Source organism: Mercenaria mercenaria, chromosome 2 (assembly GCF_021730395.1).
Source record: "Mercenaria mercenaria strain notata chromosome 2, MADL_Memer_1, whole genome shotgun sequence".
Classification (NCBI taxonomy): domain Eukaryota; kingdom Metazoa; phylum Mollusca; class Bivalvia; order Venerida; family Veneridae; genus Mercenaria; species Mercenaria mercenaria.
Window position 1 is genome coordinate 69,652,480 of NC_069362.1, and position 24,223 is coordinate 69,676,702.

Genomic DNA, 24,223 nt, shown 5'->3' on the forward strand with positions numbered 1-24,223 from the left:
TAAGAATAAAAATATATTATGGAAGCGCATAACATATTGGTATCACTGCTAGAGTGAAATCGTTATATGTCTGAGTAACGTCATGTGTAAGGGTTTCATTCATTTAACACTGGGTGGTTCGATGTTATTTGTGGTTTGCGACAGGGATGTATATTATCTCCTTTGATATCTTTATTAATGATTTGACCTCTTGATATTGGTATTGCCATTGGAAATGTCAAGATGTATATTATGTTTCAAGCAGATAAGTGAGTTTATGTGTAGGCATAAAACGTGCACTATATACTCATAAAATAAAGTCGTTATTATTATTATTATTATTATTATTATTATTATTATTATTATTATTATAAAGCCTTGATTAAAAGTTCCATAAGGCCTTGAATGTTATGTTAATAACAAATGAAACAGCTGTCACAAAAGATGATATGAACAATTATATGGCCAGAAAAGTGCTACTTTTAATGCTATACATGAACGTTTACAGTTAGAGCCAAAAAGGGAGGTAACCAAAAACAATACATTCAAATAAACTTTCTACTATATCAATCAATTATCAAACCCTTGACAAATTTAAGAAAAAAAAACTATCGAAACATATTAATAGTTCTTGTATTTATGACGAAAAATATGACAGCCACATTTCAGATACAGGCATTATGAGCCTTTAAATGTAACGGTAAAATCATTGGCTAAAAGTGCTAGCCGTGCAACTATATACATATACAGTTTGCATTAAGGAATATTATCAAATTCAGAACAGGTGATTTTCCCATACGTGAGATCCACGAGGATATATATTCAGATGCTGTATGTCACTGAATTCACAAGACTTTCACGACCTTTATTGGTTTTCATCAGGATTTTATTACTTTATTTTTTTTTGATAGAACACGAAATTATTAGCAGCAAAAACTGTTGTTTGTTTTTTCTCAGTTTGAGTTACAGCAGCTTTAGCTTATATTGAAATTGAGATGCTGTTTTTTTTCTATTATTCTATTCAGGGTGAACATATGCCCGTATCTTAGCTGAAGAATAAGATAGATAGAAATCAGATTTTTTTTCTTCAAAAGCAATAAAACGCAATGTTTCTTCATAGAAAGCTTATGGTTTTATAACAATCTAAACTGTATTTCCTTTTAAGACAAGGACGACTGGATAAGAAACTTTAGTTTAAAATGGGTCGAAACTACTTCAGTACAACGATACTTTACAGAATAATGTTACACTGCATAAAAGAATACAGATGAATGCAATGGCAGGAAACTTAAACCAAAGTAAATATACATTGCCAAATAAATGAATGAACACAAAAGCTTTATACTGACGTAAAAATAACATTTATTAACCAAGTTTAGTGCAAAATTCCTTTGATAAGACAAAATTGTTGACACTTACTTCTTTCAGAATTAACAGAGTAATACATCTAATCGGCCTAAAGCTTGAAAAGCTGACAAGTCAGTGTCATCGATAATCTACTGCTCTAATAAACTTTACCTGCAAGAACATCGGACATTTTTATATTTAGATTGCCTATCGAATAAGTGAAAGCTGAGCTAGGGCCAGACTTCTGCAAGAGCGTAAGAAAGATAGTAAAAGATTATTTCTGGATGTATTCTAGTAATTTGTACAAGTTTGTGAACCCCAAAAAAAACCATAATTTTATCATGTGAAAAATAATAATTTTTCCGTTTTAAACATCCTTTCCCCTCCCCCCACCCCCAGTGACGCAACAAAATATTTCACATGCCTTTGTAAATAATTATTATATACGTGTGTTGCAAAAATGGTGCTTGGTCACAGGGGCGAGTGGGGGGGGGGGGGGGGAGCGGGGAAGTGTTCAAAATCGAATAGTGTGAGTACGTTATTGCGTTATTGTTACATAAACATTTTATGACAATTATTGCATGTGTTTCCTAAACCTTACATATCGATAGTTTTCTTCGTTTTTGTAAATATTTCAAATATAGAAAACACTATAGTATATATCTGGAACAAAATGTCAAAATATAAAAATATTTAGAAACCAGTGCATTAGTCTAGAACTCACTGCAACGTCACCAGTACCTACCCCGACGTCACAAGCACTAACACCGACACCCACAGAAGTAATCCCGACATCACCGGAACTAACCCCGACGTCGCCGACACTTATCCCAACCCCGATGGAACTGGCAGAACTAACCTTTTTCTTTTTCTGCATAACTTACAAATGCAAGAGTTGCATAATATTAAAGTTACATCCTCATTAATGTCGATACTAGCTAGATAGGTTCTGTGCCATTGATATACTGGGCCACTCAGTGTTCTCCTACAATTATTCTTTTTGTATTGGGGTAACACAACGCAGATTTATCTGTTTTGCTAGCCATAATAAAAATGCATGTATATAGTATATAACTCTCACTATAATACCCGGTCAGTATTGTACATTTGTACTGCATGTGTCAATACAGTATAACAATAGATGTATAGAAAACAAACATTAGGCTATGATCAATGCATCAGTTATCATAGGCAGTCGGGTGAAAAGAACTGAAGTACAGTTGTATGACCAAAAGTTTTGTTCCACTTCAGTTATTTTTAAAAATGGTACTAAAACTGATAATCTGTATTGTAAAAGTTTATTTATAGTTTTAAAACATTTTATAATAGACATACCTTAAATGCATATGCTTATTTCACTGAAAATATACATTGCAAATTTTACAGAAAATATTACCCTTAGTCGCAAAATGCTAGAATTTCAACAAAACAAATATAAAATTAAATTATTTTTTGTGACAGTTTGATAGGAGTCTAACTTATTTATGAGTATTTGAAGCCATTATATCAAATTATCTGTTATTAAAATCATAAATTTGTAATTAAATTTAGGCAAACTCCCTACAATTTTGTCCAATGTCCTTTGATTACTTGTTACATTCCGGACCAGTAACGTTAGGAAAAAATCTGTTGGGTTATAGCAGGTGGTCATGATACAAATTTAAAAGAATAGCGATTGACTCAATTAATTAGGTTATTCTCTCTGACCGCTACTCTTTCATTTATATATAGGACTAGATATTATCGAATTTGAAAATGTAGCAAAAATGTTGGTCCTGATAAAAATTAGAAAATAAATGGTTGACATGCATAATTCTCTCTTCAACCAATACACTTTCTATAATTTTGCGATGCATGGCTCTATGGCTGTGTTTCGGGTGCTCTGTGCTTCCGGGATATCTACCTTTACTTATTATTTTGAACAACAGAAATGGGAACTGGTATAAAGCTCCACAATGGTGAATTTTAGTCCATTTTAACAGTTAATGCATAACAGATGCATGTGGAAAGTAGTCAACAAGAACCTTTTGATTATGTATTCCAACATTTTCCAATAGCATTTTTTAAAATAATTTTAAAAATGAATGTTTGTTATTTAACATAATGCATACAAACTTTTTACACGCCAGAATTGCATATTTAAAAAAACACATTAGAAAAGAGATTATGTTTTCTCTCGCTTTTCGCTTTCAGAAAACTGTTGTGATATGCAGACTGTTTTGAAATATTAAGGGAGCATAAATAATGTTTACAACAAAAGACATCAGTATTTTACCATATATGATGTATATTTTCAGTTACTTTCCCGTTGATGTAATAAAATTTTCACTATATGATTAATGTTTTTCATTTACCATTGGGCAAACATGTTTAACGTTTTCATTTGACATGGTGCTAATAATTAAATGTTGACATGTTTTCTGGTACAGCTGTGCTTATACCTGTCGATATTCTTAATTACTGCATGTAGATACTATCTTGCCTGTACGAAATTAATACAAATTTTATTTATGTTTTCAGTTACAATTATGCCAATACGAGATGACATTTCTGCGCCATTGTTGACTTGTTGGACCTGCAGTCATAGTTCAGATTCCCCAAATAATGAATGTGTTAAAATGAACAATAGACAAAACATGACAAAAACTGAGTGTCAAATATATCAGCCATTTTGCAAGGTAAATGTTTTATTTTTAACTTTAGAGCCAAATTCGTTGCAGAAACCATTCTTGTTGGAGCCCCTCGGTTTATTTGAATCTTTGCGAATGTTTCTTAATACGAGCTGATTATAAGTAAGTCTTGAGGAAGATGCGCTTTTGAACATGGCTTTCCCTGTTGGATATTTGGATAGGTATCCTTGTGTGTTTTTTTTTCGGATTGGTGGGGGTCATTTATCTACACCTTTCATGTGAACAGTTATAAATAAAAAATCTAATCTTTACAAAATTGTTTTGACATTAAACTACAACAATATTACATAAGCGTCTAAAAATTCTAATGTGCGACTTTGGAAAGAAACATAAAGCTGATTTTCAGTTCTCTAAAGTAAAACATTAATACAAACTTTTATTAAAAGGAGGGACAGGGCATCGATATGATATGCCCTTTTGTTGACAAAGACCTAATCAAACGTGTTCCTCTCTGTCAAATTGTCCTGAAGAGGGATTATTCCCCAGTCTAAAGCATTACTGCACAGGTGTTCTGTTTCCAACAAAATGTATTTCTAAGAACACGGAAATAGCGCTGACATGACAGTCAGGATAACGAAATGTCTGCTGATTCCTTCGAAAATCAGTCCAATGGTAAATTCAAGCGAATTCTCTCATAAGAAATGACAATTTTGTTGTATCAGCACAGATAAGGTATAAACTTGATGCTTGAATGTCTGAGTTAATCGCATTCATGCCTAGATTACCATCAGGAAAGTAAAAAACATATCTTAAAGAATTTGTAAATGTCACATTATTCAGTATGTGGCTAAAATGTTTTAAAGGGACTAACCCACACGTTTAAGGCGAAAAATAATTTCTCTAAAATATCCATAATCAGTGAGTACTCTGAAAGTGACTAGTGGTACAAACTTACTGACATAAGATTTATGCAAGATATTCTTATAAATATCAAAACCTATTGTGCGAAAGGTAGTAAACTGTTACAACGCTTTGGAAATAGTGTAGAAAATTTACATTCTTCTCGCATTTTTACCAATATCTAACTTTTATTTTCACTCACTGTATCATTTTCAGTGTGATATATACATTTTACGCCGAACTTGGTTGAAAAATTTCACCCGCACTGTGGACGAGCAGCTTTAATATCTCCTCGTCAGAAATAATGAAACAGGCATCATTCAGATTCATATGTCAGTTTATTTAGTTTCCCTTAAGTGACCACGCAACAGAATTTTAATCAACAAGATTTTCTCGTGCCCCCGAACTCCAATTTCCATGAAACCATAAAACTTTTTAAAAAAAAGTTATTTAGTTATTTCAAGGCGGTTTGACAATGTCATCGCACTTGGAAAAAGATGTTTTGATCCTGCAACTCTGTAAGAGAGATATATCTTAATATCTTAAAGATATTTTTCTGCTTGTAAACTTTTGATATGAAAGTGTTTTCAACTAGTTGACTTTAATGTTCTCGCATTGTAATAAATGTGCTCTTTTATATGCAAAAAGTCCATGTTTGTATTGAGCTTAAAACAACAGCGGAAAGGAACTAGTCAAATGATTATAGATTGATATGAATTATTAAGACGGAACTAGGTGAAGGTGAATCTAGGAATATAATTCCATTTGAGATTGGGTTGATGTATCACACAGTTTCTATATTTGCAGATTCAGCGGTTTGAGGCGGGCGGAAAGGTAGAAAAACTTGAGAGGTCATGCACACAAAAATGTGACCCGGGTTGCCATAGATACGAGTCTGTGAAACGATGTGACTTTTGCTGTACACAACCTCTCTGCAATGTAGGCAATGACGCTGATACTAGACATCCGGTATTACTGACAATTGTGTCTGTACTTGTGGCAGGTGTTTGTTTGCTCGTTTAGAAACAGAAGGAACTGTCAATATCGTTATCTAATTGTCAATTACAGTAACGCCGATTTGGGATAAACGATGTTTTTTTTTTTTAATTTCATGGCAGTACTTGATAGATCTGACTGTGATCAAATTAAAATACATAAACATATAATCAATTACCATACCACAGAAACAGTACTATTGTGATACATGTACAGATTGTTCATGCTCTTCAATAATAAGAGTAAAAAAATCTCACAAGTATAATGATAACTTATTACTAAGTAACAGGAACATCGATCGATGCCTTACACTAGCACACCCTCGTACAGAATACTTGTATTCTACCGAATTGATCGCCAATTCTGAAGTAAATTTAGATTAGCCTGAAACCTAATTAATATCATCGTTTTCTAAATTGGACATGTATATTTTTTTTCTGTATGAGTATTTTTGTTTCTTTGTTTTCGATGGCTGATATTGCATTGCATAGAGCATACTTTCTAAATAGAAAAATGTCTTACTTCTTAAATAGTTGTAATGCAAACATGTTTATATACATGCTAATTGTATAATTAGACTTTATTTTAATTATTTATTTTATTTTTTTATATCTGACAACTTAGGCGTAAGAGGCGAAAAACTCCCCAACTAAAATTATACACCATTAAAAATATACTAACAGCACCCAATAGCCATCAGCTATATCACAATATAAAATCATAACTCAGTTATGCACATCAAAATATCAGTCAGCTATAATGTATATAAAAGCATAGCTCACATGCCCTAAAAAATAGCAATCAGCTATATCTCAATAACAAAAGCATAGTTATTACATATACATAACCTATTATATTTTTATGCACATCAAACCAAACTAGCGGTCAGCTATGTTGCAGTATAAACGCACAACTCAGTTATGCACATCTAGATAGCACGATAATATTACAATTTCCATGCCGACACCTTAATAATACAGTCTCGGATGTTCCTCAAATATTTCGGATACCCAACAGACAGATAAATGGATGCCGTCAGACTCAAAAATATCCCGAGACGGATTCCATAAACCACACTGGTGTTTCCATAAGACAATTGGCAAACCCGTCGTTTTAACGGCTGCCTCAATTGCAATGTTTGCATGAATGACACGGTCATTATAACCACTGAAAGGTTCAGCGTCCCTCCAAATAATTTGACAGACAGCCACTTTTTTTACATCGAGACCCTATACCAAATATGCTGCAAAACTTGTCAAGTTAATTGCAACTTGATTTACTGACAAATGCAGAATAGATATACCATTCGAGCCAATGTCAATAATGACCAGATCCCTCCCAGCAAGGAAACGATCTTGCGAGCGCAACTGAAAGCGGCGTCATAAAGTAAGGCCCCAATGCCCTTGCACAATACAGAATATTTATCTCCAAGACCTAAATTATGCGGCACAATTCTTTTGTCAATCATTTTCTCGAGCTGTGCTACAAAACTGTGGCCAAAAATTGCCACCGAAAGGGCCATTTCGTGTTCTTTATTCTCCGACTTTCTTTGTTTACACACAAATTTAAAGTATATCAATACACCGCCTCCTCTCAAGAAGCAAGAATGGGCCCAGTCACCAGTGCCAAGTCAAACTTTTACCCTTTAATGAAACAAATACTCGGCTGCTTTATGTATCCTGACGGTAAATATCTCAAAAATCACAAATTATTGTCCAAAATTAAATTGATGCAGCAATGTTTCCGTTATCAGCAGTGGGCGATCACGTGACCTACCGACGCTAATTATGAATACCAACGAATAGATAGAATGATCGTTATCGTCCGAGGTGCCACTCGTCTAGACCGGGTCCTATGCAAGGTGACTAGAGTGACTCAAATAAATTTCACTGCGTTCAAAGCACATTTTAATTGTTATTGAAAACTGTTTCACACATGCAGCCTTTTATGCCTCTCAAAGATCAAAACTTTACTCCCTGTATGACAAGTTAAGCTGAAGTTAGGTCATAATACCCGAAATTTTGAAAAAAAAGTTAAGAACTGTAAAAAAAATACGGAAATGCGTGTTAAACAGTCATTGGTTTCATTGCTTATAAAACTAAGACAAAACACCAGGAAATCCTTTAGTTGTATTTTCCTTTTCATTCAGTTAAACTTAAATTACAATTTCTGTTCTTCTAATCCTCTACTCTATTTCATTAGAAACAGACACCAATTTCATGTTCACGAGAATATCATGTTTTACCATTACTTTGTATTTGAAAGATTTATAGGAATAATTTTCAGCTATTTTTTGAGATTAGACAAAGCATAATGACAAAGATATTGCCATCTAAGGTTAATGTTTTCCTTGGGAAATATTGCCAATCTATTCCATGTAGAACAATATACATAAAGTACATCCAACGGAAATGTTGAACATAATACTGTAGAAAACACAGTCCACAAGCGAATACAGTCATTGTAACAATGCTTTAACTGCCTCACAGGAACATCATTTGTGCTTAGTTAAATGTCCTCGATATTGGTAATTGTTTTCATCGATTTAAAGTGCGAACTATAAAATATACCAATCTAGTATGTGACCGTTTATTGAAATATTTTCACTCCTATGCGTAATACATGTATTCTAAAGTATAAACACTGCTTTCCCTTTTCTGTGCGACAAGCATCAAATAATTACAGTTGTTGAAAGAAATAAAAAACTGTTCATGTGTTTAGTTAATACAGACGGTATTTATTGATTTAACATGTACATAATCACACACATTCAGTGAATTTTACAATAAAAAGTAGTGCAAGGAGCAAGGTATCTGAAAACAAGCCTTCATCGAAAACTTACATTGATTCATCTCCTTGAAAATATATAGGGTGTAAGAAATGTATTGTTTTTGTCTAGTTATTTATTAGTTTCAGCAAATGTTTTAGGTCTTATTTATTGAAATAAATACTAAACATTATTGGTTTAGAAATGCTGCTTAATACAAAGCGCTGCATGTTACCAGTTCCTGCGTGTACGGCAGCGCCGCTCACGTTAAAGACGAGGTATCGCTGCACTTGAACAAAGACAGTTATATTCTGAGTCGTAAAAGAACGGATTAGATATATCTTGTCTCAGAAATTCAGATAGCTATGAAATTTTAGAACCAGATCTGAATTTCGACAATTAATTACGCAGCTTATGATAGTGGTAGGCTCTGGTAAAATATTGATTACCTTTACCGTATTACCGGCGCCAGTGATGACAGATTACTGCCTGGTTGACAGATATCAAACTTTAACATTTACATGGATGTTAACATTTATTTCAGAAAGTACAAAGGCCACCGGCCCATACACAATATGCAACATACATAATATAATATACATCATTACAATTATGTCATCGAACTGACATATAATGTGCACAAGACATTATGTAAGATATCTGAACACAAAATCACATAAATCAAGGTAAACAATATCAAAGGTTACTATCACAATAAGATTTTCTCTGCTTCATTGCATAATATACATACATTGTCAAGTTTCTAACAACAGTTTTGTTTCTGCTAGACATTAAAATATTAAACTTGTGTATATTTGGTTCCTCATAGTATTTTACATGAATATATTTTTGTCTAATATCAAGATAGTACGGACATATCAATACAAAGTGATACTCATCCTCTAAGCTTCTGCCACACAAAATACACATCCTAAAGTTTCTTGGTATTCCCATATGTCTACCCTTTTCGATCATTAGCTGATGGGAGGATGATCTTAACGCAATTAAACTAGATCTAAATTTGACAATATCTATAAAGTCAACATATGGTTCAGGCCCAAAATTAAACTTGTAATTACAATATAGATTTAATTTGCTATTTTCTGCACATTTTGTATTCCACATTTGTATATACTGATCTTTTAGCCGTTGAACATACATGTAAATAAAAAGCTTGGGATGTTCAATATTTTGACTCTCCCATACATATCCAAAACCATTTCTGTACAAATTCAGCTTAACATATGTAACCCAATTTGTATAGCCAAGTGAATCTACATGCATTATCATTTTATAGCACTTTTTCACATACCTTGCTCATACATCTTTTATAAGCTAGTATATACATAGGGTATCTACCACAGTCGCCCATAATGGCGTCATTACATGATCACAGCGGGCCATTTAAAAAACGTTTACAAGCATAAACCTGAACTCTTTCAATACTATCCATCATTTGTATTCCCCACAACTCTGAACCATATAACATGACTGGGGCAACTTTACAGTCAAAATTTTTTTAAAAAAGATGCATAAGGCATAGGTAATAAATCATACATGTCATTCAAAAGAGAAACAACCACCATCTTGGCTTTCAATGCCATAGAATCAGCCATAGCGGCAAGTAAAATTTAGACCAACATATGAGAAAGCATTAACTATCTCAATACAGCTCTGGTTATAACACCATCTTTCTCTTCTGGACAGCTGACCTCCATTCTTATAAACAACAATCTTGATTTTAGCAACATTGACAGTTAAATGCCAGTCTATACAATACTGATGTAAAGCATTTAATTGCATCTGGAGTCCAAAAACAGTGTCAGATATCAATGCAACATCATCTGCAAACAACAAAATAAGTATTTCAACTATATATCAGGACTTAGTTGTACACCATGAGCTCCACAATTAGACACTACTGATGCTAATTCATTAATAAAAAGTGCAAATAATACTGGACTCAATTTACAGCCTTGGCGCAAACCGACAGGACAGTCGAATTCATCTGTATAGGTATATCCATTCCTCACACAAGCCTTAACTGTGCTGTGTATAGTTTTAATGGATCTGAAAAGATTTCCTTTTACTCCATTTTGATTCAAGGCATTATATAACTTGTATCTATCTATAGAATCGAATGCCTGTTTGAAATCAACAAAGGCTACATATACGCTTTTACCTTTTTTACACAAATATTTATTGATAACTGAATATAAAACAAATGCATTATCTACTGTGCTGTAACCAGCTCGGAATCCTGCATGAGCCTCTGTAAGTTTATCATAAGCATTTACAAAGAAGGTAATGCGCTTATTTAAAATACATATATATATTTTGCTACATATATCAACAAGTACAATGCCTCTGTAGTTGTCAGGATCATTTATGTTACCTTTTTTATGAACTGGTAATAATATACAACGTGTCCAAGCATGAGGAAATTCTCCAGATCTGAGTAATCTATTAAACAATTTTCTGAGGTAAGATGATAGGCTATCAATAGCATATTAAGCAATTAAGATACCTGAGGAAGCATTTCTAGGATTAATGTCATTGACAGAATCTAAAATTTCCTCATCTGTTATGCTAGCATTAAATATAATATCTTCTACGTCATCATATACATCATTATCTAAATTTAAATGTTCTGCTGGCACATTTTCAGCAGAGTCAAATACACTCTTAAAATGATTGAACCATTCATTAGATGATATATGTGGTCGTGTTCTGGCATTACTAGTAAGCTTTTTCAGCTTTTTCCCAAAATATTCTGGGATCTTTAACTGTATAAATTTCCAGACTTCTTAAACCTTCTTGGAAATATGCTTCCGTTTTCTCTCTACAAACTGCTTTATACATTTTTCTACATACTATATAAGCATTCAAATCATGTACAGTTTTACGTTGTCTAAATCTTCGTAATAGCCTATTACTATTATATTTCAGCTGTTTACAATCTTTGTCAAACCATTTCTGTTTCTCATTTACTAGACCATTTCTGGTCTTTTTTCTAATACCTTCTGAACATCTTATAATTACATTTTCAAAACAAGCAACAATCTCATCTATGCTGATATTAACATCTTCTATCTTTGAGTCAATATCATCAAAAACACCATTCAGAGCACTGTCTCTAACAGCAGTTTTATAACAGTCAATGTTTTCACAGCTAAATACAAATCATGATGCTTCTAAGTTCTCACCAGCTTCCTTAACAGATGGCTCATCAGCCAGCACCCTTTGTAATGGTAAGTCAATAGTTATTGGAAGGTGATCACTATCCGTCATATTTTCAATATAAAGATGTTTTATAATGTCAAAAATACCTCTAGAACATAACAAATAGTCAACCACACTACATCCTGTGGCTCCTATATAAGTGAAACCACCACTATCAAACTTTACAGAACGTTGAAACGTATGTTAATTATTTGGTTGTGTTGGTATAATTAAAACAAGGGTATTTTCGTATTTAAGAACCTGTTGTACATTGCCTGGAAATATTATCGGGTAGTTTTAGACTCGATTTTCTAATTATCAAAATAACTATGACGAATTAAATATCACAGTTTTGATCCAGAAAGTGAAAATATTTGTTTTCACTTCAAAATGTCTTTTAGAGTGAATGAACTCGAGTAATTTTAGATTATACACGGATACATTCATCCCTCAAGATCATGTACACCAAAATAACTATTCACTTTTTTTCTTGTAAAAATTACAGGCTTCCAAATTAGTCCGGATAAAGACAAATTGCTGTCTTGATTGGCAGAAACGTTTTTAAAGGCTGACTTTTATGACAGAAACGCTCAGAGAACAGCTAACCATTTGATATCGCTCTTTCAATGATTTCGCTGTTGTATTTTTTTACATTCTTTTATATGAATTTGAAGAGTCAGACTATCATTTGTTACATTTTCTCTGAATAGAAAGTATGTTACTGCATGATTTACATCGAAGAAGTGTTTCTTTTACAATTTGTTCATACAATTAAATGCTAAAGGTATATCATGTCGTAAAGTCTAATTCATAGACTTTAAAGCGTAGAAGTTCCTGTTTAAAAGTAATAGTCTTTAAGGTAGTTCTGCACGTTTGGATCGAATTTTTTTTTCTACAATGTAGAATTTGATTAAACTCTGATTTTTCGAAACTTCAGAATATACCTAGAAAATTAGCAAATAAAAAAGATAGGGTCGTGTGCTTGAATTTTTGCTAGACTGGTTTGAAAATTTTAGACCTCATGCAATATTTCATAATGGGAGTCTATGAAAAATCATTTTTTCATAACATTTTCGCAAATAGAAACTTTTCTACAATGTAGATTTTGAAAAATCTTTTCATAGTTGTAAATAAACACATGACCTATAATTAGGTGAAATAAAATATATAGGTCCGTGTGCTTATTTTTGAGATATTTGACCATTATTTTAGTGCATCGGAGATTTCACACTATTTTTTAAGACATTATTTTGATTATTTTAACGTGTCGTATGTTTCAATATCATATTTTGACTTTAGAAATATAGCAACAGTGCCATTGTAATAAATTTACTTACAGATTTCAATTAATTCATAAAATATTTTTCATTTCCGTACGCCGAATCCAGGCTTTATTATACGTTTTCCGGTTAAATGAGGTTACGCCATCACTTCCGGTTTATTAAACGTGCAGAACTACCTTAATTCCCAAGTCGTTGTATATATTTTAAACCAAATACTGAAAGCTCTGTATGTATTTCTGTATTGCAGATAACTATGAAGAATCGTTAATTAATGCCATTATTGCGAGTCTGCTTTCGATCTGCATAAAGGTGATGTAGACCACCTTATAGATTGCAATTATACATTCCAACTTAAATAAAGGGATTATTTGGAACTGACTGTGGAATCAGGACGACATGGAGATCTATATCTCCCATTAATTTACCCTAAATCTAGTTAAAGTTTCTTTCCATCAACTCCAATATTGATGAACTTTGACAACATAGAGTCTAATATAGTTTCAACTGAATGACCATTACACTTGACAGTATTGGATCTAACTCATCTTTTTAGAAAGTTTTCAATATCAGAACAGAAAACTTAATTTTTGAAGCAGATGATGAACATTCTCTTTTTCTTTGCAATAACTTGACTTGCATTACGACGTGCAAACATAAAACAAGAAACTTGCCTTTGAACAAACGATAACCAACCTCATAGCATCTGTACGTTTCAGGTCTTACGTAACGCATTTCTGAAATTGTTGAATTTGAAAATCATCCAACTGTATCCAGAAAAAAAATGATATATTGTTCATTGGTTTTTTTCTACTTTCACGTTAAGCTATTTCTTATGTATCTAAATGACTACATTCCTTTAACTATGCTAAAACAGGTTGCCAACAGCTCAGTCGTCTTTGCTTTAACAATATCTTCACTATCTGTTTCTAATAAAATGGTTCAGGTATTCATATCCGATAGTAGGTAGGTCATTACTTTGGACTGTGCATTCATCTGTGTCTATTTCATAAGCATTTACGGTTAAATGTCATTCTTTCAATGGTGTGTCATATTTTGTTTGTTTGTTATTGTTTTGTTTTTGGCTTGTTCATCGCGATATAACGCCCATTTGATCATCGGCAGCAACAACACTTTGCCGTTCACAGGAACAATTTCGCATGCCTTTGTACGATATCCATGTCGCCTTATTTCCTCATTCAGTCCCAATCTCCTACATTTTAGTTTGAATGTATTATAACAATCTACAAGGTGTTCTACAACATATTTATGTAGATCGAAGGCAGACAAATTGTCAAAGAAACACATTTTCGATGTAAATCATGCAGTAATATATTTTCTATCCAGAGAAAATGTAACAAATGATAGTCTGACTCTTCAAATCCATATAAAAATGTAAAACAGAGAAATCAATGAAAGAGCGGATTTCGTATTTCTGTCAAATTGTTAGCCGTTCTATGAGTGTTTCTGTCATATGAGGAACCTTAAAAACGTTTCTGCCAATCAAGACAGCAATTTGTCTTTGGACTTGTTTGGAAGTCTGCTTCCCAGTAAAGACGTGTATAGATTATATTTGATGTACATGATCCTGAAGGATGAACGTGTCGTGTATAATCTAAAACTACTCGAGTCCATTTACTCTAAAAGATATTTTGAAGTATTAATATTTTCACCTTCTGGATCAAATTGTGATACTGAACTTGTCATTATTTATTTAATAATTGGAAAATCGAGTCCAAAACTACCTAATGATATCTCCAGTCAATGTACAACAGACTCGTGAATACGAAAATGCCCTTGCTTTAATTATACCATTATCACAACCAAATAACTAATCTACGTATTAATTGTCTGCAAATTTTGGTGTCTGTTATCCAGGCAGTGATCTGTCAATACTGACGCCGGTAATACTGTGTCCAGAATTCATACTAAATTACCATCGATAAATTTCAATCGCATAGAGTATAAAGGCTTTCTGACACTTCATTTCAATTTATGTATCAACTAAAACGATAATCTGATAACAGGACGATGTTACACAGCTTGCAAAAGAAGAGTTTATGATTTAAAAGATATTTCATGAAACGTAAATAACAGATTCTAACACGACCCGATTTGTTTTCCTATCAAAGAAAGAAGATTGAAATTGTGATGTTATAATGCAACAAATCACTGTCTGTAGTTGCAATTATTACGTCAAAACATCGACCATCATAGCGACGCACTGGGAAAAAAACAATATAAAGTATATAATCAAGTATGTCAATAATAATCATTTCTATCGCGCTAGAATCTAAAAATGTGATTTTGTCCTTGAATTAAATCATTGTGTGTCAAATGAGTATGATATTATCACGAGGGAGAACTCTTGTAATATTGCTCCTTCGCACCTTGACTCCAAATAATGACTTATTTCAATGACAAATCACTGTATCGGATATATATTGTTTTAATTAATAAACTGACTGATAAATATCGGAGTGAAAGAAAAATAACATGCTTACTGAACGTAATAAGTTAAGGCTAGAACTGATGCTGTGCATGATAAAAACATTTTGTGAAAATGTCTAATTTCCTCTTATAATTAAAACATTCTCAGGAATTACTTTACTCGTCAATACAACATATAATTGTGTATCATATTGCTGTTAGAGGGTGTTAGATATTAAATATCTACTATGAGCCTTCTTTCAAGCCCATCCGTCCGACCGTCTGTCCGCCATCGGTATCGGTCCTATTATCAAAAACTTTTAAAAAGTGTGATACATTTTCAGGCTCCAACTTCAAGTTTATTCTCACTGTCCAGAAGGTTACACCTAATATATAGTATCCAGGACACAACATTCAACAAGAGATTTGTGAAATAAATAACGATATCTTTTATCAAAACGTCTAAGCGACATGTCGCCTGCAAGACCTATATTTAAATATCACATAGCAGTGGCACAGCGTCGTGCATAGTCAACAATTCAGCGTGTTAACATTAACTTTCGTATTACTTAAGGAAGCCGAAATTAATTAACCATTAAAAACTAATATAAGTGTTGATTCCCTTGAAGCAGTTAGCAAAACTAGTCCACACATACCCAAAAAAGGAGGCTCCTAAACAGAAAATGCAGTCTCGCTATAGAGCTTCATATTTCGTTCGTGTAAACGCATGGGAACGTGCTGGGCCATCATAATTACTTTAGCATTAAGCAGCTGCATTATTCAAAACAATGACTTTTTGTTGAAGAATCAGTTTGGACAGACCTTATCTTTACAAGATCATTTTTGTCTGTCTACGACAAACGATACAATACGTAAGGTAAGCTATAATGCGCAACTCGGAAAAGATTTCGCTGATTTCCAATTCTCTAGAGGAAATACATTAGGGAATTTTCCTATAGATCTGTAAGGTAGAGGATGAACTCGGCATATATATTGGGCGTCTTGTCATCGACTTTGATCTAATTAAACTTGTTGCCCATCATCTAGATGACAGCAAGTGGTGCTTGGTGTGTTATTACATTGTTTCAAGCTTTCCAAAGCCTCTCATAAATATATATTTCTGTCTAAGATTGCAAACTGGCCTGAAATCCTCTGTCTCATTTCTTCTCGTGCCTTTCAATCACTGCCCAGAAGTGTCTTTACCAGATAAAATAAGGGTAGATTTCCCGGAAGCACCCCAAACACAACCATAGAGCCATGCATCGCAAAGTAGGCCCACAACAAAAAGAAGCTGTAACGGAAAAATATTGTAGACGGGTTGTTCAAGATTTTTAATGACGTGAAAACCTTGTGTTTGAATGTTGATAACACAGCTTGATTTTTGCATTAGTTAATGTAGTTTTATCAAGACATATGTGGCCATAGATAACAACAGCTGGTACAGCAAATTACTTTCATAGATCACTACAAAAATCAAACTTATTGCTGTAGATCTAATTAAGTATTGGTTCTAACTGCCAAAAGGATTTTCAGTCTGCAGAAAGTCAAGAAAATGGCAAAAACAATATTATTATTTGTATGCAATAAACATATTTCTATGGAAGGGCGGCAGTTTTTTAATTAACATTTAATATGCATGCTTTATAGATACTATTATTAATTGTATTCTTCACAATAGTCTCAAAATGTATGTATTATAGCGAGCTCGAGAATCGAGCTTTACGGTAACGCAAGTATACTTCCACACTTGGTGATGGATTTGAAAAGTTTCGTCGGAAGTTCTTAAAAAGCGCACCCTAACGGATAGGTGCTCACAGGAAGTACTTCTTTCCGGAGTGAATACAGAACTTCATTCAATTGCTAAAAAAATATTCATCACTTAACAATAATGAAAGAATGCTTTCCAGTTGTTTGAAAAAATATTATTTTCATTTAAAAGATCAAGTATCGGCCAGAAAATGGTAAAAATGTAATTAATAAGCAGAAAGAAACGGGAACGCGGTAATGACGTCACCGTGACACCGGCTTCCCATAATTTTTGCAACGTATGATATTCACTGTTACAGGTATGGTGACACTAAATGTAGACTTTTTCAAGTGAATGGGTTCTCCTGAATTCTTGTGAGTGGGGAAAAGTTTCTGTGTGACAAATAAATGAGGCATAACATTTTTAGCTAAATCAGATTTCTTTGAGCTCGCTTTGAGGCTTTGCCTTATTTCATATTAGGGAATCGATCCCTCTACGGTAATATGCGATATATACCGAATGAAATATACTATCAAATTAAAAAATGTGTCCTTCCGGCACGTGCACAGAGCGTCTGACTTCAGATTTTTTGGAAGAATATGCATTTCCTTGTGCGTAATAAGCGTCCACATAACTTGTCTGAACCACAACGTCTTGCACATCAGTACAAATATGGGCGGTATTGTTTTTTTAATTCCAAAATCTACCTTTAAATTGATACAAACGCATATTTCTGGGCAAGCTGACAAACGTTTCACAAAACGGGTCGAGGTGTCAGGCGCTAAATCAAGGCTCGAAACTTTATGGTCAAGGTCACACTAGGAGGTCAAATTTTTACACTGTTTTTGTACAGTTTATGCCATTATCATCCGTCAAAGGATTTATATCATTTTTGTACTAATGCGATCCATAACGAGACGATATGTTGTACACAAGACCATTGTCCATAGCACTTTCAATGTTGCACTCTGAAGTCAAAGTTTAGAGTCTGCTTCGTGTTCTGTCCATTACAAGCAGTCTAGGATGTTTTTATATTATGCTTTTTAATGCATGTTCGTAGAACGCCAAATGCAATATGAGTTTATTTTCAAAATAAACCCACTGTAGTTATAGTGATGTTATATTAAAAGATGAAGATATTTTTTTTTTGAAAATCATGCTTATAGAAAACTCACGCGTTATTATTCTTATCTTGTACAAAGAGCTAGCCAATGCCGCATTTTGTATGCATGAACTTTGATGGGACTTGTGTCTGATATATATCTTTATTATCACCTTTAAAAATATTTTTACTTTTAATTAACTTCATTTAAAAACTTGAATAACGCATCCAGATAGAGGGATACTGGAATTTGTCATGAATTCGATCAATGACCTATTTATACTATTTTATACAGAAAAAGGTCGTTTTGTCAAATTAAATCTATAGGTGTTGCCATAACCTGACATACCTCGGATAAGCAAAACCGTGATCTTTTAATGCCCGCCCCCCCCCCCCCCCCCCCCCCCCCACCCTCGAAGGGCAGCATATAGTAACTATCGGACGGTCCATCTGTCCATCCGTCTGTCAACTCTCTTTCTAATCGATAACTGATGAAAAGTTGGGGAGCAGGAGCCTCAATGTAATAATATCCTGAAAATCCTCTCTTTTTACTGGTGCACAAACACGAATACTAATTCAATAATAAATATGTCAGCGTTTCAATCAACAAAACATAAAGACTTATTATAAAAATATACAGACAGAATTAAAGGTTCTTTTGAGAAAACATGGGAATTCGCAGCCAAAGCAGCCAAAGTGAATCGAGCAGTATGAAAAGACTATATTTTTTCTTAGCAATTGTAGTAGCATCCATAAAATAATTGTATTTCTTGTCCATTTAACAACTCTGTTGCTTGTAATCCGTACGACTTTCTCAAACATCGTTTCCTCGGACATCAATGGTTTTAGGTAAACACTTCACTGTAAATAAGAAAGAATACCAAATTGTTGTAGATCTCAGCGTGCAATGACAGTCAGAAAGCCTAAATATGAAAGATGAGTTTATATGAAAATGACTAAAATGATAAGAAATAAAAAAAAAAAGCAATTAGTATTTTCAGCATTTTGAGCAATAGCTGAAAACTGTGATTTCTATCTCGAAGGTCAGGCAATGATATACATGTATCTGCAATTACCAAACTACCACGTGATCTAGCGGATACTTGATCATACTGGTACTGTTAGAACACAATACATGTATCTTTTATTTGCTCATACGTCCAACTTGAAAGACCTTTAGTTGCAATTACATTCAATCAAAACTGAAATAGGAACGTCCGTTCTTCCAAACCTGTGGTTTCAATCTCGGTTTCTTATTAACAAGAAACATCAGTTTTATGTTCAGAAAAAACTGTTCTGTACCAGGTTTTATTTTTTTTTTGGTTGTTTTAAAAAAAAAATAATGATGGTATGCTGATTTTTTTAAAAAAAAAATATGGTCAATAATAAATAATTTAATTGAATGGGTATTTCATATAAAACATAATTACAAAGATACAGCCTTTCAATGTCATACAATAGTGTAAGTTTGTGCCATACAAGAAGATTTATGCAATAACGAAACCAGTTTACTATTCAATTAGTGACTAAAGGAAATTCTTAAAACATATAAATGTCTCTTTAAGTTTTATAGCTATCAATTAAAATAAATATATCTTTGTTTCAGTGCGAAGAGATAGCATTACATATTTGAGCCGCGCCATGAGAAAACAAACATAGTGCATTTGCGACCAGCATGGATCCAGACCAGCCTGCGCAGTCTGGTCAGGATCCATGCTGTTGGCTAACAGGTACTCTAATTGCAATAGGCTTTGAAAGCGAACAGCATGGATCCTGACCAGACTGCGCGGATACGCAGGCTGGTCTGGATCCATGCTGGTCGCAAATGCACTATGTTGGTTTTCACATGGCGCGGCTCATTTAAGAAATATCGCTACAATTGTAAAATCTTACTGTATTTATAAGGCCGTTTGCAAGATATCTTTCTGCGTAAAAAGTGAAACATGATATAAAGAGCTTTCTTTTGTTGAAAGTGAGAGGAGCTAACGTAAAAGAGCTAGCAGTGTTTTAAAAGCTAGCTCTGTTGCAAAGTGCTATATTTAAAAAATGCATGTGAACGCAAACCACCAGAAGTAGTTTTCAAAAGAGAGGACAGAAAATATAAAAAGGAAATAACTGTTCCCCGTACAAATCAAAATTTGGAACAATCAGAAACAGTTTAAAGTATTTTGCTTTTGATTGTGCCAAAAAATAGCATATTAATTAAGACAAAGTGATATCTCAATCCATTAAACTGATAGCTCTGTAGTTTTAAGCAGACAGCTCTTTTGGTGTTAGTACTAGCAGTTTCGCACAACAAGATATTCCATATACTAGTATTTTGTCATTTACTTGTGATTTGTCTTTAGATATTTACTTCATCAAATGTGTTTAACTAGAAACACTGAATATATAAATAAATTATGTACGTAGAGTAACAGTCATGCATTAACAGGCGATTGTTGAAAAACTTCCAGCTTTCAAGTGGAATTACATATTTATATTGTGTTTAGCTATACATGTATTAAGTATTATTTTAAAACTAATGCATGGTACTGATAGTACACAAAAACTCATTTATGTTATGTTTGTTTAAACTATATGTACTTACAGCTGTTCATATTTTAAAATGAAATTTGAAGCTAGTGTGCCTTTAACATTTCCCAATGACGGATCAATTCATAACTTCAGGTTCACCAAACGTGAAAAACTACCTTAAATATGACTACAAAATTTTCATATTCAGCTCAGACGAACTTAAATCTCTGCAAGTGCCGTTGCTTTCAAAATATTCTCAGCTGCTTTCATTTAGAACGCTATGGTTAAATACGATCATCGAAGACTTGGGACATTAACAATGTCATGCTATTTTTATATTTTATAACTGATTGTGTGATTGTGGGGATAAATCTTAATACTTTTGCAGACTGTAAACGGTATTATTTGACGACAGTCTTGCTCAGGAAAGATTATTTGCTGTTCCTACGGAAATTAAAGCTAATTTGTTTCATTGCATGACTCTTTCTGTAAGTGGCTGGTCCGTAGTTTGTGTTTTATGACCGGTCTTATGTACAAGACACCATTTTTGTTGGGCTAATAATTGACTCGTGTCTCTAATGTCATATGATAAAACAGTTATTGAATGGCTTACCGGTCAACAATTAACTTATTGACCATCTGTTTTTCCATATAATAGCCGTATTGCACGGAACTAGTCATTTAAACAATAAAATGTATTTTTACTTTTACGAAAATGGCAAGATTTAGTGAATGACTGAAAAATATCGTCTAATGAGTGTATGATATTTGTAATTATTTTCATCGATTAAAACTAATAGTATTATAAAAGCTGTTAATTTTGTTTTTTGCTGACTGAATTTCTTTTCTCTCCATAAAATATGTTTAAAATTGGATTGTGTTCCTTTTCTAGACAAACAGCACCGCATTCATTCAGTTGAAAGAAACAAAACGCGCTTTTATTTTTATAAGGTATATGTTTTCTATGTTTCTTTAAATTTTGAACATTTTTATGATTCTAGTTCTGCGACCCAGGTAGTTTTAAAAGTACATTAGGAACACCTTTCAGAGATTAAAGGAACAAATATAGTTTACTAGTTAACTGTCTCAGCTTCTTGTTCAGTACCACAATTCAGACTGAATTGAGCAATTCTTAATCACTTGGCCACGGAGACTCCTTTCCTATAACATCTCAAGCAAACCGTTCTGGTATTATTTTATTTGGTTGCATGCTATGTTTCCGAAGATGTTTTTCGAAGAGTGGACAGTGTACGCCCTTTCTCAAAGCACAGTATGTAGTTCATAACTTTACTAACCATATTATTTGAAACGGGTTTACCGCATAATAGGACAGGATGCAAGATTGAAGTCGGCAGTTCAACCATCACTCTCACGCTGGGTTGTCAGATATTTACAGGGTTTGTTTTATGTTCTGTTCATGACGCTTATATCCATCAAGGAAGTCTAGAAGTACTGGATACAAATACTTTCAATAGCAGATTTTGTCATGTCTGTAAGTCTGCCACCGATCAACACAGAGAGATAAAGCGCCGTGCATAAAAACAAACACCCAACTTTCTAAGGTTAAAGCAACATGCCTCTAGATTTGGCTAAAAAATAATCTTTCTTTCAAATTGAAGTTTGGTCATATTATGAACATTAGAATATGAATTCTTGTTTCTAACATATTTTAAAAGTTCCAAATCAAGAAAAAAAGATGACCGCGTCGGGAATCGAACCCCGGACCGCCGCGGCAATAAAGACATTTTCCCGTGGTTATAGTGCTATAGCTGAAGTAGTGAATAATGACTTCAAAATATAGATATTTATAATGAAGACAGTTTACCTGGAGTAAAAGCGTGACAAACGCTTTTCGATTTTCATCGCAAAAAGTAGTAAAAACAGCAAATTCTCATGTGTTTCCATAACATAAAGTTTGTCTATTTCAAGATATCTAAAAAAATATTTTTTTTGTTGTCGAACGACCTGGAGGCATGCTGCTTTAAGATCAAACATTGAGGTCAACGCTTTACATTCTGTACATACTTTTTTTGCCATCCATCAAGTGATTGCAGTATACTTAGAAAAATGATTCTTTTAATGAGATGATTTGTCACGTTGCTCATATATGCTTGTTCATTTCAAGGCGTGATAAGCAGGAGAGTTGTTTCTTTTTATTATGTAAACATGTTTAACAAGACCATTTGACGGCCGTTTCTGCATTTAACATCAATCTATACCGAGAAAGTCATTATTATTGACGACATCGTGCATATTAGATAAACATATGCAAAATGAACACTGGCTATATATTATATGTAATTTAAAGGTTAATGTTGATAGACATGGCACCATGTCTGATATCTGATCATTACCTTTGAAATTGAAATTGAACTTCATTTCATTTATGATATCTCTTCGGCTTGAAAAAGGAACCAGATGGTGTACACAAGAATGTCTTGTATTTGTATTACCGCTCCTAAAATAAATCATTATATCCATGAAAATGTGATTAAGAAATACAGTTGCATTTGTCTATGTTCAATATTTTATGGTGCCTGTCTGCATTTCTAATAAATTATTCAATATCTTTTTCCCAGCGTTCAAGCACATTGCAGGCATCAGTAACTTTTATATTTCATATAGCACGGCCTGTAAACACTGGCTCGTCCTCTTTGAGGAGATGAGTTGAAAAAAGAGCCAGTGATAGTTCCGAGGAGGCGCTAATGACCGGAACTTTATGCAGAATGTAAACAAAGAAGAAAGGTGAGTCGATTGTTTCCTTTCTCAGATAAATGTAAGGCCTTATTTAAAAAAATAGCCAATGTAGTTCCACTTAGAAATAATTATACTTTTTATATATACAGGCCATTTTGCAAGGTAAATGCATTCTGTGACGTGAGAACTTTTGAAAGTTGGAAAATAGAGCAAGTCTAAACCAAAAATAGACATTTTCCCATATATTCACACTATTTTACACAAATTTAAGATTTTATAGTCACTGCATCAATCTTGCCGAAAAGCATACCTTACTACTGCATGACTTATGTGGTTTACTACCGTGTTTATCCCGTACACGTGCATTTATCACGATGTGGAGGAGCCACCGCCGCAGAGGAGGCGCTAAGAACCGGAGTGGGAGCCAAAGCACTTAAAAATTGAGATTGTTTAATGTATCATCAATTCTCACATACCAGAGCTTTATCATGATTCCCTTGGATTGTGACAAACATCTGATGGATGATATTGTAACAACATCCTATTCATTTCCTTAGAATGTATTCTGAGATAATTGCACTTCTCTTTTCTTTTGCACTTGTCTAATGA

The 24,223-nt window shown here is 33.4% G+C and overlaps 2 protein-coding genes across 4 annotated transcripts in view; one reads left to right on the forward strand and one right to left on the reverse strand.

Annotated features, from left to right (window-relative positions):
- Window positions 1-6,446, forward strand: part of LOC123562823 (prostate stem cell antigen-like) — a 53,993-nt gene extending 47,547 nt beyond the window's left edge. For all 3 annotated transcript variants that reach the window (XM_045355423.2, XM_045355425.2, XM_045355424.2), the window contains exons 2-3: window positions 3,847-4,004; window positions 5,664-6,446. In XM_045355423.2, coding sequence (XP_045211358.2) covers window positions 3,847-4,004; window positions 5,664-5,879 — 374 coding nt within the window. In that variant the 3' untranslated portion in view covers window positions 5,880-6,446. The remainder of the gene's footprint in view (window positions 1-3,846; window positions 4,005-5,663) is intronic.
- The window catches only part of LOC123564231 (BTB/POZ domain-containing protein KCTD5-like), a 425,345-nt gene that overhangs the window by 231,614 nt on the left and 169,508 nt on the right, over window positions 1-24,223 (reverse strand). The window lies entirely within an intron of this gene.